The sequence below is a fragment of the Entelurus aequoreus genome, linkage group LG04, assembly GCF_033978785.1.
Source record: "Entelurus aequoreus isolate RoL-2023_Sb linkage group LG04, RoL_Eaeq_v1.1, whole genome shotgun sequence".
Lineage (NCBI taxonomy): Eukaryota > Metazoa > Chordata > Actinopteri > Syngnathiformes > Syngnathidae > Entelurus > Entelurus aequoreus.
The window spans coordinates 58,954,109-58,970,364 of NC_084734.1; the positions used below are offsets into that span (position 1 = coordinate 58,954,109).

The 16,256-nt window shown below is 36.9% G+C and overlaps 1 protein-coding gene across 2 annotated transcripts; it reads right to left on the reverse strand.

Moving 5' to 3' along the window:
• Window positions 1-1,871: 1,871 nt before the first annotated feature.
• LOC133647930 (protein Spindly-like) lies at window positions 1,872-15,947 on the reverse strand. 2 transcript variants are annotated; one of them, XM_062043688.1, is made up of 14 exons: window positions 15,294-15,335; window positions 13,518-13,688; window positions 10,986-11,162; window positions 9,848-10,042; window positions 9,643-9,783; window positions 8,452-8,550; window positions 6,355-6,465; window positions 5,904-6,044; window positions 5,047-5,147; window positions 4,583-4,703; window positions 4,163-4,229; window positions 3,796-3,966; window positions 3,648-3,723; window positions 1,872-2,159 (listed from the first exon to the last, which is right to left on the reverse strand). In XM_062043688.1, the coding sequence occupies exons 2-14, from the start codon at window positions 13,686-13,688 to the stop codon at window positions 2,018-2,020; spliced, it is 1,713 nt and encodes a 570-aa protein (XP_061899672.1). In that variant the 5' UTR covers window positions 15,294-15,335; the 3' UTR covers window positions 1,872-2,017. The 2 variants fall into 2 exon arrangements, with proteins under 2 accessions (XP_061899672.1, XP_061899670.1); XM_062043686.1 differs by lacking the exon at window positions 15,294-15,335 and adding an exon at window positions 15,879-15,947 and having other exon boundaries at window positions 1,874-2,159.
• Window positions 15,948-16,256: the final 309 nt, after the last annotated feature.

The following is a 16,256-nucleotide window of genomic DNA, read 5'->3' on the forward strand; positions in this document are numbered from 1 at the left end:
ATAAAATTTTGACTGAACTTACCATAGCTAATTAAGACTAGAATAACACGTAAGCTTGATCATAGTTTTTTATTAATTTGATGTTTAATAGATGAAAAAAAAAAATCTTTTGGCTTCATGTCTATATACGTTTTACTTCACAGACAATACTGGAGTTTTATTAGCAAGCTACTACAAAAGATTGGATGTCCTCCAAAACTACTCAGCATGTTGATCTCTTTCCATTCCAACATGAAGGGAACAATCTTGTATGATGGATCTTGTTCTGACTCCTTCTCTATCAACAGTGGTGTTAAGCAGGGCTGTGTCTTAGCACCAACTCTTTTTGGAATATTCTTCTCTATACTCCTGTCCTACGCTTTTGACACATCCATTGAGGGTGTCTATCTACACACACGGTCTGACGGCAAATTGTTCAATCTGGCAAGATTACGTGCGAAAACCAAAAGGAGGTCAGTGTTAATCCGAGAGATGCTTTTTGCAGACGATGCTGCTCTTGTTACCAACACCAAAGAAGCCTTACAACGTCTAAGTGATTGTTTTGCGAATGCTTGTGAACAGTTTGGACTTACAGTTAGCCTGCAGAAAACCAATGTCAGTGTTCAAGGTGCTGCAAAACCTGCTATCAAGATGAATGGTGTCACTTTAGAAGTAGTAGATAATTTTATATACCTAGGCTCGACAATCAGCAATAAACTCTCGCTTGATGTTGAACTTGACAGGAGGCTTGGAAAGGCAAATACCATCATGGCTAAACTAGCAAAGCGAGTATGGGAAAACAACGCTCTTACTCAACATACAAAGATCCGAGTTTATCAGGCCTGCATTCTCAGCACTTTACTCTACGGAAGCGAGACCTGGACTACTTACATGAGACAAGAGCGTCGACTTAACGCTTTCCACATGCGGTGCATCAAACGTTTCCTTGGTATTAGTTGGCAGGACTATATTCCACACAGTGTCATTCTTCAGCGGGCTAATATCCATAGCATGAACTCTCTTCTTAGCCAGCGCCGTCTTCGATGGCTGGGACATGTTCGGCGGATGGAGGACGGACGGCTTACCAAGGACATTATGTATGGACAACTGGCTGCTGGTTCCAGACTTGTTGGTCGTCCCTCCCTCCGGTTCAAGGACGCATGCAAGAGAGATCTGAAGGCGTGTAATATTCCCTTAGACAGCTGGGAGATACAGGCGGAGAACCGAAATGTCTGGCGTCAAGCGGTTAGACGGGGTATTGCAGAGGCTGATTTGAGGAGAGGCCAGCTCGCAGAGGAGAAGAGAGACAGGAGGAAACGTACTGCAAATACCATCGCACAGCAGGAGCGGGATGAAGTCTCTACACATGTTTGCACTAAGTGCAACAGGGACTGTCACTCAAGAATTGGCTTGTACAGCCATGCTAGGCGTTGTCAACAAACATGAATGTACCGTATCAACAAAACATCAAGTTAAAATGTGAAAATTATAATTAAATATGTGCATTGTATAATTACAACACTCATTAAAACTGAAAATATATTACTAATAATTGACTAAAATAGGATGACAAAACGATTTAAATTATTAAATATTTTTAAAATATATTAAATAAAAAAATTAAACATCAAATCGAAATAAGTGTCTGACACAAGAGCGTAAATAAGCATGGTCATCTGTGACTAAGCTGCCAAAGATTAGCAGCGTAACCAACAAAAAGAACAGAAGTCATCTTATGCCACAACAACTTTGGCCTAGTTATATTTTTACATTAACAATAAATACTGTAGTAGTAGTAGTAGTAGTAGTAATGTGTACCCAGAAAAAACTAAAATTACTAATAGAATAGTTTACACAAAAGCATAAATATATACTTTATTGTCAATATAAGATGTTTTGAAAGTAATTGAAAGTAATATTCAATTATTTTGAAAATATTTTGCAATGAGAAGTTGTTCCAGTTACTACAACAACAGTGTGATATACTGTATACTTACTGTGTATAAATATTCATAGTGTAAAAGGTACAATAACATTTCTACTGCTGAGAACACTGATTTTCCAAAGTACTTCCAGATCCCACATGGATCACCTCAACTCTTTGACCTTTCCTTTTCTTTTCCTGGTGTTGCTCTTGGTCATCCTTCCTTTTCATTACACTGCAGTCTGCCACATGACAGCTGAGGATGACAAGAAAACCCAATTAAATAATTCAACACACCAATAATACTGCTTCATAACCACATTCAGTTGGGGAAAAATCTGATTTCCCCTGTTTACTAAATTTACCCTTATGGAGGGAGTGTTAGTGTGACAAGTGTATTTTACACATAATGAGTAGAGATTAGTAGTATAATAGTTTCTTAAAAGGTACAGGACTTATGTGTGTGTTTTAAGAACATAAACACTCTGGGTCACAATGCTTGCTCCTTGGTAAGAGGTTTACATGCTTATTTTACTCAGTCAAATTAATTTACTGTACAACCTTCAATTCATGTACTTTTTTATATCATGTATCTCTACCATAAAATAATGGATTGTTCATATATTTGTTAACATAAAAAATCAGCAGGGGATCAAATAGTTAGTTTTTGCAATTGGTGAACTGGAATTTTCTACAGTATTTATTTACTGTATCTTTTCTGACAAAGTTTATAGAGTTATAACAAACTGCCAGTATATGATAAATGATACGTTGTGCAGTGAATTAATGTATGTTTAACACCTAGGAATGTCCCGATCGAGCAGCCACCGATTGTTATCGGTCGATTTTCATGAAAAAAACAGTATGTGATCGGCCATTGCAGATTAGTGTCTTTAAATGCAATCACAAACCCTGATCCTCTCTGGCTGACAAACGGATTGCAGTTAATTACGAGTCTCCATACAGTGTGGAGATGCTCCACTAAGCTAATAATAATCACCTCCATTAATTAAACTGCACTTCTGAGTATCTTAAGTGTCATTATCAAGTATCACTATCCGTAAGGACGAGGCTCAATATGTTACATACAGAGAGAAAGCCAGGAGCAGGCCTCTGGAGCAGGCACATTAATAGCTAAGCTAAGGTAGCTTTAAAAAACATTAAGAAATAAGTGCTTAGTAAATTTTAAGAAGTGTAGATGGTTAATAAGAGTATAGAGAGAGGATAACATAACAATAACTTTTAGTGTGTCTACATTGCCAAAGTCACTACACAACATGTAAGAGGTGTCGATATAAAGGGTAGTATACAGTCATCCGGAAAGTATTCACAATGCTTCACATTTTGTTATGTTACAGCCTTATTCCAAAATGAAATTAAAACATCTTCTTCTCAAAATTCTACAGACAATACCCCATAAAGCAAACGTGAAAAAAATGCTGCAAATGTATAAAAAAAATAAAAAAATCTAATGTATATAAGTGATCACTGCCTTTGCTAAATACTTTGTTGATGCACCTTTGGCATCAATTACAGCCTCAGGTCTTTTTGAATACGATACCACAAGCTTGGTACACCTATTTTTTGGGAGTTTCGTCCATTCCTCTTTGCAGCACCTCTTAAGCTCCATCAGGTTGAATGGGAAGCATTGATTGTCATTCAGGATGTCTGTACATTGCTGCATGATCGGAACATTCCTATTTAATACTGCATGAACACTGCTGTTCACACTCCAAACTCTGACCTGGGATTAGGAATGAATGCAGGGTCATCCTCACAAATCTTTGTACATTTTGCAGGTTTAGGCTCCAGGTGGACATCTAAGTCAAAGCAAAAAGAAAACATTTTGTCATCACACTAACTAGCAGATAATGTTGGGAAGTCCAGCACACCTTCTGACAAGCATGTTGTCTCAGCAGCAAGACGTGTGTCCATCTCAGAAATCACAGCTTGTGTGATGTCCGTTTCCTTGTTCTTATCAAGTCCAGCATTTTCAGAAGGCAGGGCAGGATCAACAGGTAGTTTCTCTTTCCGTCCATGCTTGGATGAGCTAACATTTGTTTCTGCAAAAAAAATAACAAAAAGCAATAAAAACCCAATGTATCTGCAAACTTTTCTTCTTTGTATATAATACATTTGCAAACGTGTTTTGAAATAGGCTATAACATATTGTGTAAGTGAGGCTGTGTTAAATAACCAAAAACCTATCCTGATGCATTATATGTAACTTATAGCTTAAAACGCTAACAATCTAATTACCTTTGGGTTCATATTTGTATTGGAGCTCCTCCACTTTAAGCTGTAGTCTGATTATATCGCTCTGGGCCTGTAGGAGGAAACAGAAACATTGAATCAAACAAATACTTCATGGCTTTGCTGGGATGCTACCGTAGTAAAACACAAATCCAAAAAGTTGACGGGCCATATAAAGGCTAAGTGAAAAATGCATAAAGTCTATTGATTAATATCTATCAATTTATCTGTCGATGCAGTCAAACCTTTTCTGCTGTTGCTATGAACTCTTTTTTGGTGGAATAAATAGTTGAAGTCTTTGATCATCACTAACAAGAAATAATACATTATTGATGTGATTTGGATGATTTTAAATGTATTTTTGTGGTGTGGGTGTATCATTGATACACACGATCACACACATACGGTAAGTCTTTATCTATGTACCTTTTTAACATGACGTTCAGAGGAGAAGAGCTTCCTCTCCAGTTCCAGGGCTTTCTGGCTTTCTGACAAGGACTTCATCCTTTGCAGGGAAAGTTCATCTCCTAAACGTTCCACATCCTTACTGCTCACACACAAACAAACACACACACGCACACACAAATATTGATTACATAATACAAACTGCATTGTTGAGCTAGCTACTCCTACTATAATAGTCCCCAACGAGCACTGCTTTAATTTATTACACCTTAATTTCTTGTTTCATTACCTGTTTTGTATGCATATACCTTTTTGTGTAGATTATTTTGATAAAAGTATGAATGTTGATAAGTATACTGGTCATAAACTTGCAAATACAAAAAGCTTGACTCCTAAACATAAACATTTAGAATAAACATTAAAAAAGTAATATCCAAGTGGGCACCAGGCATAAAACATTTTAGAGTGAAAACAACTTTACTCACATTGTATTGTCAAGTTTCATTTTCAGCAGGTCAGTATAATATGTTTCATCCTGGCCATCACTGGCTGTTGGTTGATTACTCTCCTGGGTCTTCAGCAATACCTGCAGACAAACATAGTTGATACTTGCTAAATATAGTGAAATACTGTATCTTATTTTAATATGGCGCTGTGCTTATAAAAGTGGAAGAAAAGACATAGTGAAAAGTTGTATTTGTTTATTCATTTTTTGTCAGTGCACAATATAATTAACCTTTATAAAATGATGTCCTAATTTCACTATGGTTTTTGAACCATGTGCATGAAAACTCATTTGATGTGTCATAATAGAGGATTAAAAAATGCTGGAAAGCTCACCTCGAAATATTTATCATAAAGTACTTCAATAATGAATCAAATAAAACACATTCTGGACTAAAAAAACACTCTACACTATTTATGGAGTTAAAAAAATACATGTTATAAATTGTATAGTGTAAATTGTCTATAGTCTGTATGCATGTGTGCATATATGTGTACTGTGATTGACTGGTGATCAGTCCAGGGTGTATAGAATATAGATGTATGTATGATTTCTTTACTTGAGTATATAATTTGTAAGCTCCAGCTCTGACCAATGAAGACAACCAGAGTAGAAAATGAGTGAATAAAATAATTAGTTAAATTTATATTCATTTAGTTTTATATATATTTTACTCTTTTTATAGTATCAGCCATCAATCGATTACATTGTGAAGTTAATATTTTCTTTCCCTACCAGAAAGGTAAAGGTGAATGTATTCATCAGTAATAGTTGACACATAGAGAAAGACAGTAAACTCGCCAGATTATCTGCAAATTCTAGATGATCATCACTCACCTCCAACTTCTCTAGTTTCTGCAGCTTGCCCATCAAATGATGTATTTCTTCATTCTTCTCAGAGAGCATTGACTGCAGTCTCTCCACTTGAGAGGGGTCGGCCCTTGAACCCAGGAGCTGCATCAGTGTGGCAATCTGGACCTGAAGAACACACATACAGTATTCAGGCATGTGAAAACCCTTTCAGAAAATATCATTTTGTAATTCAAAATTAGGGACAAGCTGTAAAAATGGATGGATGATTTCCTACAATTGGGTGCATTTCTACACTATATTTTACCTTTAGATGTATTCTTATCTACCAACCTCTTTTGGCTGTTTTGACACTCACATGTCCCATGTAATGTTCCACAGATTTGTTAGTTTTTTTGTAGTGTTTACTAGCATTACTATAATTAAAATGCAAAGGAGAATACATAATAGTGTACATTAATATTGAATATTGAGTTACCTTCATGCGCTGCAACTGCTGTTTGTTGAAAGCATGTTGTGTTTGAAGAGACTCATACTGGACTTTCATGCTGATGAGTTTTCTCTCCATTTCAGATCGTTTATCCTCCAACTGAAGTGCAGAAAAATATGTACACATGAACAGAGCAATGTTATATCATGTCTGTATACATTCGATTAGAGAACAGCACAATATTTGTAATATATAATTTAAATGAACACACGAAGATAGGCGAACACACACTAGGCCTGCACCAATTTGAGAAAAAAAGTAATTGCAATTTTTCTTTACAAAATTGCGATTTTTATATTTTATACATATAAATAAACAAAACTAACAAGTGAAGGAAGACATGTTACTTTTAGACTGCCAATCAACATATGCTTGTCTCAATGTGCCACAAATTAGAACAATATGCAACAATTTACTTTAAAAGCCCCACTTAAGAACTTTCAAAGCGGTAGTGTTTTGCCAGTAGAAGACCACATTTCCCATGATAACTACTAGCGCATATAGCGTCATAGTGACATTTCTGACAGGCTGTCATATTCGCACAATTATTACATCTCTAATGGCTATGCTGATGTTAAATAGCAGACACTATCAAGAAAAGATCTTCGATTGCGCTACAAACATGACGCTACTACCAAGAATGTATCGGGGCGGATGCAGGTTTGAAGCAAAGAAAACCAGCGGGAGATTTCTTTATTCCACGGTTGAAAATGTATTTAGCGCTGCTTTAAAAGGATATACATTTTTATTTGTCATTACCGTATAATTGTTTACCATTGTACTGTAATTAGAAGGTAAATAACTTTGTTATCCTAAATAACCAAACAAAAAAATTAAATGGATTCTCATTTCTGTAAGCAAAAATGTAATTTAAATAAACATTGAACATCTTAAAGTGCTTTTTTTTTCCTGTTGGAAAAATTACGTCGGGTTGTCTTTTTTTGTTACAGTCACGTGATCACCGCATTCTCTCTCATTCGTCTGTGTTGATGAGCTCATACTGCCCATCCGATTTGAATCTGAAATATTCCGACAACGAGACATTTGGCTATGTTATCATGTTTGTTTCTCTTAATTTTTGTTACTTTGCAGAACTTCTCACTAGTGAGTTGTGAGGAGTGAGGCTCAGTGTCGTGCTTCCTGAGTGTGTAATTGTGTAAGAGAGTGGTGTTGCTCTCTGCCGACCAGGACAAAGATTGTAAAAGACTAAGAAGAGGGTTCACTCTGTTTAGTTAATTCAATCGTTAAACAATCGTGCTGAGAGCGATGCACAGTGTGAGACCTCTTTCTCTTTCTTCCCAGTTCACAAAGAAAACAAACACAAAGACATAGCAGTTTATTGACGCTGGTAAAGTATTTCAACATCACGTTTATATATATTTTTCAATTGATTGACTTATTGACTATCAGCCCATGCCTATTCACCATTAAACATTTTAACAAGGAGCAAGTGGTGTTTGTTATTAGCATACTGGCTGCTTCCACTGCAGCGCACTCACACTTGCTGTTTCTTTAAACACTTTTGGTTGGCCAGGAGGCAAATAACGCAAGACTCAACAATTCTGATTGGCGAACATTTCTGTCACTCAAATGCTGGTGACGGAGGAGAAAAAAAACCCTTCAGCTTCTTGCAGCTATTTATCGCACTAATTAAAATATCAATTCGATGCCGATTAATCGTGCAACCCTAGCACAGGACTTTTCAACTGGCAGCACAGGGGCCAAATCCAGCCCAGGAATGACACAATACTGACCCCCGAGCTTAGTTCAAAACTTTGGAGAAAAGCATTTTTGCACAATTATGTACAATATGTCTGAGCACAGCTGTAGCTAACAAGTCGTAGTGGAGAAACTCTCTTATACTCCAATCAGCCTGCTTTGAAGAGCCCGCTGAAAGACTTATGACCAAATATTTGCATGGCTGTATCATTTCACACTTGATAAGTTCACTTGTTCGTTTTGTAGGGATGTTGTTAAAAACCTTGTCAAATTCAAGACCGATCTGACTATGAAGGCAACTTGAAGCAAAAGTGGTACATCAAGTCCTCTAGAAATGCAGTAAGTATTTGAGAGTTCTGATCTTACCTCAGCAAAGAGAGAGTTGCCTTTACTGTCTGGGTCCTGGGCTTGTTGAAGGAAGGTGTCCAAATGCATCTGGAGTTCTCGGTTGGCCTCCCGACATTCCTGTGGCACAGAGGAGAGGCAAATAAGTATGTGGTCTCGTCGTTTTTGACATTGTGTTGTTAAACTAGCATCCTTTTTATTCGACCTGCAAGAGGAGAAAATCAACAATTCAAATTTAGATTTTTAAAAAATTGCACAAAACCTTCAGATGTTGTCTTTAGCTGTGAAAATTATGAAATTCAAATGAATGAAAAATCCAGCAGAAGACAGGTTTTATCACAATAGAAGAGGCTTTGTTCACACCAACACAGATCTTTTAAAAACATGTTACAAACGTTGGTTGTTTTACTTGAAAATAGAGCTTTTGGAAAACTCCAACTCAACTCACTCGGTCACAGTGGATATTTTAAAGCAGGGGTCCCCAAACTTTTTGACTTGGGGGCCGCATTGGGTTAAAACAATTTGGCCGGGCTGTGTATATGTATATACAGTATGCATATATATATATATATATATATATATATATATATATATATATATATATATATATATATATATATATATATATATATATATATATATATATATATATATATATATATATAGACATATATAGCGCACTTTCCGCACGCGCGATGATGTCACGTTATCGATGAGAAAATGCATTTTTAGACAATATGATTTGCCTGAGCGGCTAGGAGACACCGTGAGTAGCAAGCGGTACAAAGTGGATAAGAAAAGACAGAAAAATATTTTTTTTCTTTTCTTTTTATACTTGTGACTTCCCGCGGGCCTGATTTTGGACGCTGGCGGGCCGGAAACGGCCCACAGGCCGTAGTTTGGGGACCCCTGCGCTACAGCATTACGTGGGCATCGGATGTGGTGCCTCTGGACTGTCTCTGACCAGGAGGCAGTCTATGTACATTAAAAGTCAACAATCAGAAAGGAGGGGAGTTGTTGGGCCGTCTATTCAATGCCCGCACCTACAGTAAGTTGCAAAAGGGTGAAAAGTTGTGCATGTAAAGAAAGAGAAAGACACATTGTGAGAGTCTGCGCGCACGCAGTATGGTTTTTACGCACAAGACTTTTGTCACCATACTTGATGCATAACAATGCATCAGAATGGGAGCTACTAAAACATACTGTACCTACCTCTAATGCCTTCTGCCAGGTGGCAACTTCTTTGTTGCTCTCCTCTGTGATTTTCTGCAGATTGTGCTGTAAGCTGTTATTGGTCAACTGCAGCTGTTGTTCCCTGTACTTTGATGTCTTTTGTGCAAGTTCCAACTCCAACTAGAAGACACCAATGATTTAACACATGCAATATGCAACATGTTGTATGATATGTCTCCTTCACCTTGATCTTCTCCAAATGCAAGACCTTGTTTTGCAACTCCAGTAACTCTGATGTTGGTGAACATGGAGTGTGTTGATTGAGAACACGTAACTCCTCCATCTTGTTATGCAGCACCTCGGTCTGAACATCAAGTTTTTCTTTCAACTGTTTCTCATTTAGCCGTGTCTCATCCAAAGAAGATTGTAATCCCAGCATCTAAGAGAAACAACTTAATCAAGTGATGAATGCAAAAACACTTGTCTGAATATAAAAGATACAGTATTGTAAAATACAAAACACATACGATATAGAAAGTCTTCATGTTAAAAAAACAAAAACTAGTTATGCGCACAGTAAAATAATATGCAGAAGAATACTCGGTAGCATGTCCCTACAAAATCCCTTATATTATCTGCAGTTGACTTGTTTCATTTCATTATGTCTCCGTTGTCGTATTTTACGCTTCATAATGCGCCACACATTTTCAATGGGAGACAGGTCTGGACTACAACCAGGACAGTCTAGCACCCGGCCCGCACTCTTTTACTAAAAAGCCACGCTGTTGTAACACGTGCAGAATGTGACTTGACATTGTCTTGCTGAAATAAGCAGGGGCGTCCATGATAACATTGCTTGGATGGCAACATATGTTGCTCCAAAACCTGAATGTACCTTTCAGCATTAATGGTGCCTTCACAGATGTGTAAGTTACCTATGCCTTGGGCACTAATACACCCCCATACCATCACAGATGCTGGCTTTTGGAACTTTGCGCCTATAACAATCTGGATGGTTCTTTTCCTCTTTAGACCGGAGGACTTGACGTCCACAGTTTCCAAAAACAATTTGAAATGTGGACTCGTCAGACCACAGAACACTTTTCCACTTTAGCTGGTTATGAACATGTTCATAATGAATGCTTACTCTGAGCCTGCACTAATTGAGTGAGAGCTACTACTTTAATACTCACATTGCATGTTTTCTACAGTTATGTTCCAATATAGTTATAACAATTTTATACACAAATTATACTATATACAGTCACGGTGGAGAGTAGGGGACGCAAAATATTTTCTTCTTTACAGGGGGGGGCGTAACAGAAAATAGTTGGGAAGCACTGTTTTACACTGTATTACATTTAAAGAGTGTGTTGTTATACCTTGTTGTTGAGCTCATTCAGTGTTGTCTTATGGCTCCTCTCCAGTTGCTCCGTTTCCTTGTCCATCTTCTGTCTCTGCTGCTTCTTCAAATAGTCAAATTCTGATTGCAAAGAATCAAGGAGCTTGGATTTCAGCTCCACTTCCCTCTGCAGAGTATACTTGTCTTGCTCAAGACCCTAACATACATCAGAGACAGAATAATAGCTGGTTATGAACATGTTCATAATGAATGCCTACTCTGAGCCTGCACTAATTGAGTGAGAGCCACAACTTTAATACTTACTCTGCATGTTTTCTACAGTTATGTTCCAATTAATGTGAAAAAAAATAAGTAATTGATCCCCTGCTGATTTACTAACAAAATAAAAGGAAAGCTCTATACCATTTTTGTGTGGCTTTTCTTGTAAGAGAAACTAAATGTAAGAAAACAATTATATACATTAATTTGTATTAAAGCTGAATAAGTGTTGCTACCTATACATAGGGTGAATCAGTACTTGTTGTAGAAAGCCTTGTTAGCAGTAGGGTTGTCACAATACCAGCATTTCAGTAGTTGATACAGATGAATTTCCACCATTCTCCATACTTTTTTTATACTACAATAAAAAAATTAAAAAAACAGAATCCATGTACTTTTAAATTGACTACTTTTTTGAGAAGTGTTTTAAAGTGTCAAGTATTTACAATTACTGTGCTTCAACATCTTCCTGCACTGAATCTAAATTGCAGTAGCAGCTGCGAAGAGGTTACTATACATTTAAAAAAGAACAGCAGTGTTCTATAACCACTCAGTACATCAAAACACACACTAATGTGGTTATTAATATGCTAATAAGTGACAATAACAACTATTTTTCATTTATAATTGTACCTGCTATGCCAGAGAAGACGCAGCAGAAAGGTTCTATGGAGCCGATTTTGCGACTTGTACGTTATATTTAGCGAGGAGAGGTGTACATTAAAAGTCAAAGAGGAGCGTGTCTTGCATATTGCATTTATTTGGTCATCAAATCCAAGCGGTCCACAAGTCCAAAAAGAGCGCAAACTACCACATGCAGAATGTTGTTTGTTACTTGTTTTAATAATGCAGGAAAAGCAGCTTTGAGCAACACAGGAACTTTTGTAGTTTTTGCCCAAAAAATTGCAATCAAAAATCGAGTTTTCAGATACATTATTTGTTTAAAATTGTGCAACCGTAATGCTAAATATAGCAACAAAGTTGCTCAATTGACATCACAGATCCTTTCTGCTACATCTTATTCTCTGGCAAAGCTTGTGTGTATGAGGTGTTTTGGCAAGCAGAGTTACGATATATACCGCCATAGTTCCATTATAATCCGTTTATGAGCAAAAAACACCAAATAAGTATTTGTGACACAAATACTTTTTTAAATAAAAATATGGGAAACACTGGCTCATTTTGTGAAGACAGCAGGCGCTGACTGCTTGGTGTTCACACAAAGAATCAACGCAGCTCACTGAGGAAAAAGTGTTATACAGTATTTGGTACAGAGGATACTGAAAAAAGCAAGTATCAATGTATTGTTTTGTGTGTTGGTATCGTCTTGGTATCAAAATACTGGTATATTTTTGACATTTCCCGATGAGATCTGAGTCAAAATTTAGTTGACTTAACCATAAAAGAAAAGTACCGTAAATTCCGGACTATAAGGCTGCTACTTTTTTCCTACACTTTGAACTGTGCGGCAAATTTCTAGATTTTTCTTCGCTGGTGGACACCAAAAAATAATTTTACAAAAAATAAATAAATAAGCAAAAACACAGAGAGGGTGTTTTGTTGATTGTGCAATGGCGCCATCTTTTGGACGACTTCACTCACGGCAGGTGTTGCAGTGTCCTTCCATTTACCTGCAGTGCTTTTTTTTAATTTTTTTTATCCGTGTGCCGTTCAGTCTTCTAGCCGTCCGTAGAGTTCTATTTGTATGGATACTTCATTCATCCAAGCAACGTTTGTAAGTTCTAGAGTATAACTAAAACTGTTTATACTTCCTAAACTGTCCTATGTGTGATGTCTGTAGGAGTGTTTTCATGCATATTTTTATGTGCTTTCGTAATGTAATGACGCTATAGTCGTTAGCAATAGCAAATATGCTGCCACGTTTACAATGGTCTGTTTTAGTATTATTAACTTGCAACAGCATTCGTTTTGTATTGTTTCAGTTTCACAAATTCCTCAGTAAATTCACGTCATCGTGGAGTTAGAGTCTCTTTAGCTGACTGGAGAGCAAGCTTTCGCAGCCAGTGGGTCCATGACGATGACTTCTGCTTTGTTTGATCAGTTGTTTTACTGCTGTGTTACAGGCACCGTTTGGAAACAATTATGGTATGTAAATAAATATTTACAGAATCTTACCGTGTAAATAACTCATTTTACAGCGTATATATCTGCGGCTTAGTCCGTTGTGGCTAATATATGGAAACATTATGTTTTCTTCTAAAATGTAGTTGGTGTGGCTTATAGTTAGAAAAAACAGTACTTTCACTTAGTGGCAAGACTTGTAATGTCATACCTCTAGAGCACTTGTCATATCTATTCTCTGTTCCTCCAGCCTAGTCTGCATTTCCATGAGCTGATTGAGAAGATCCAAGCCGGCACGGGCAGCCTCCTGGATCTGCTCCTCCTTCTGCCTCAGCTGGCGTCGGAGGCCCTGTACCTCATCCTCAGTTGCTGTGTCAGACATCTGAAATGGACACACATTACGGCTGTTAAATTGCATGTATTCATAACAGGATTTAGCTGAACAAAACCTTTAGTACAGAGTTGTACTGATTTCCTACAACAAAATTTGGCATGGCTCATGTCAAGGTGTCCCTGAGCAAGATACCAAACCCCTTACTGCTCCTATGGGTCCGTGGTTAGCACCTTACATGGCAGCTTCCGCTATTTGTGTGTGTGAATGGGTGAATGTGATGTATAATGTAAAGCGCTTTTGGGTTTTATTCCAGGTATAGTAAAGCGCTATATAATTACAGACCATCTATAAGTACCACACAGGAATATGTTAAGCCAGCAGCTTGTTTTTTCTAATTGGCACTTAAAAAATTGTAAATTAAAATGACTACTATTAGATATTACACTAATTTGTTTCGACATCTATAACACGAGGCATGCTAATGAGGAAGATGTTTACATTTGTGTGAAGAGGGAACACATGTAATGTTTTTTTGTTTTTTTAAACCTTAATTTATAAATTTCAACATTTACAAACAGACAAGAAACAACAATCAAAATAAGTACAAAAACAGCACAAAACAGTACAAAAAGAGTACAAAACAGCGCCAGGGGTTATAAATTCAAAGCAACCAAAATAGAATGCAAAAAACATATATATATATATATATATATATATATATATATATATATATATATATATATATATATATATATATATATATATATATATATATATATATATATATATAAAATAAACAAAGTGCAAAGCCATAGGCTCACTCAACTCCAGTAAACAACTTAAATTTGGAACACAGCATCTTCGTTCTCACAGCTTTCTGGCTGTTAGAGGTAGAGAGTGTCCCAATGGAGAGCTCTAATTCCCCTTTAAAGGCACAAAAGACAGGTCGGGCATTGAGAAACCCACATCCATTAATACAAAACTTAGTCAATAGCACAATGAGGTTTGAAAGGGAAAATTCCCTTCCAAACCTTTGTTTATACAGTGTAAAACCAAATTTCACATCTTTAAAACAAAGCACAAATTTGTCAAGAATATTGTCCAGGATGAAGCGACAGATGCCCTGCCACAGTGATCGAGCGCTTCAACAAGTCCAAAACAGGTGGTAAACAGTCTCTGGATGCATATTACATAAGGTTCAGGTAACATCAATGTCCTTCTTGTATCCAACCATCACAGTCTTCACAGGGCAATAACGATGAATGATTTCAAAATACATCTCTTTGACTTAGTTGGTAAGTAAATACCTGTCAGGAAGGGACCACGTCTTGACCCAGCAGATGTCATTCACAATATTATTCCAGAGCGCAATTACATATAGGAGACAGACACACAATCATCCTGGAACAAGCTGCGGACCCCTACGTTGTTTTTCTGATCAAAGCGAAGTTTCCCCACGGGAGTGTCAAGTGGACCACTCACAATTTTCACAGCAGAAAGAGGAGGCGAGCAAACCCTGTACAACACAACAACACCTGTTGGAATGGCACCAAACACAACGGCAAATTGCCTAAGAGTCACAGGGACCCCAAAATGGTTGAGAAATTCTTGGCAATTAAAAAGTTGACCTTCCCTATTGAAAAGCTGACTCACCAAAACAATATCTTTGTTGAACCAATTGTTGAGGAAAATAGATTTCCTTCTGTAACATATGTCTCCATTGTTCCAAACGAAACACCTGGTAGGTGAGATGTTGAACACATGTAATGATATTTGTTTGCGTGTGACAGCCGTGACGTCACACCCCTATGGCCGTACAATAACCAAGACGAGATAGTACGATGTAGTTTTTTGGTTTTTTTCCAAGGCTGGATTCTCGGCTACAGAAATGTTGCGCCGAAGATGCCCGAGTGTTGACGAAAAAACCTGGAGTCGCTTTGCCTCATGTTGTGAAAAGTAAAGACAAATCATTGCCGTCTGTTTAAGCCCATCATACAAAATACAGCATAGTAATAAAAGTTTGCCAATCGAGCCAACATTATTATTAATAGATAGTTATGGTTTAACTTTATTTCGTACATGCTCATAATGGTCCCTTACGATTACTACGTTTAACTTAGGCGATGCCGGGTTCTCGTTTAGATTACATAAACATATATGAGACATTAATTAGGTCTATACATGGGCCTTTTGCGCTGCTTATCAACAGACAATAATAATAATAAATCAAACACCTACTATATAAATGAACAGACGCACTTCGTTCAGACTGCTTCGACTGACTTTTCTTATATTTCCGCCTTTTTTTTAAATTCTTCTTCTGCTTTTTTTTCCTGTAGTTTTGTTGGCGGTTGGTATTCAATGAAGTATTACCGCCCCCATTTGGCCTGGAGTATGAATCAGCAGTTATACTGCAGTGAACGGAGGAAAATATAACTAATTGTTTTATTGTTTTAATGAATCTTATGTTATTTTTTGTAAATAAAGTTATCAGAACTTAAAACAGACCCAGATCACAGTATTAATTATAAATACAATTAACGTGTATATGTTAAATGCGACGACTATAATTAATTGTAATTAGTTTATAATAAAAGTTGGTGATAAAAGTAAATC

Excerpts from the sequence above, each read along its gene's own strand:
- LOC133647930 (XM_062043688.1), bottom strand. The coding sequence starts at position 13,688 with ATGTCTGACACAGCAACTGAGGATGAGGTACAGGGCCTCCGACGCCAG. Across the intron at positions 10,043-10,985 it reads TGAATGAGCTCAACAACAAG|ATGCTGGGATTACAATCTTC; the intron begins GTATAACAACAC and ends TGTTTCTCTTAG. Across the intron at positions 3,967-4,162 it reads ATACAAATATGAACCCAAAG|AAACAAATGTTAGCTCATCC; the intron begins GTAATTAGATTG and ends TTTTTTTTGCAG.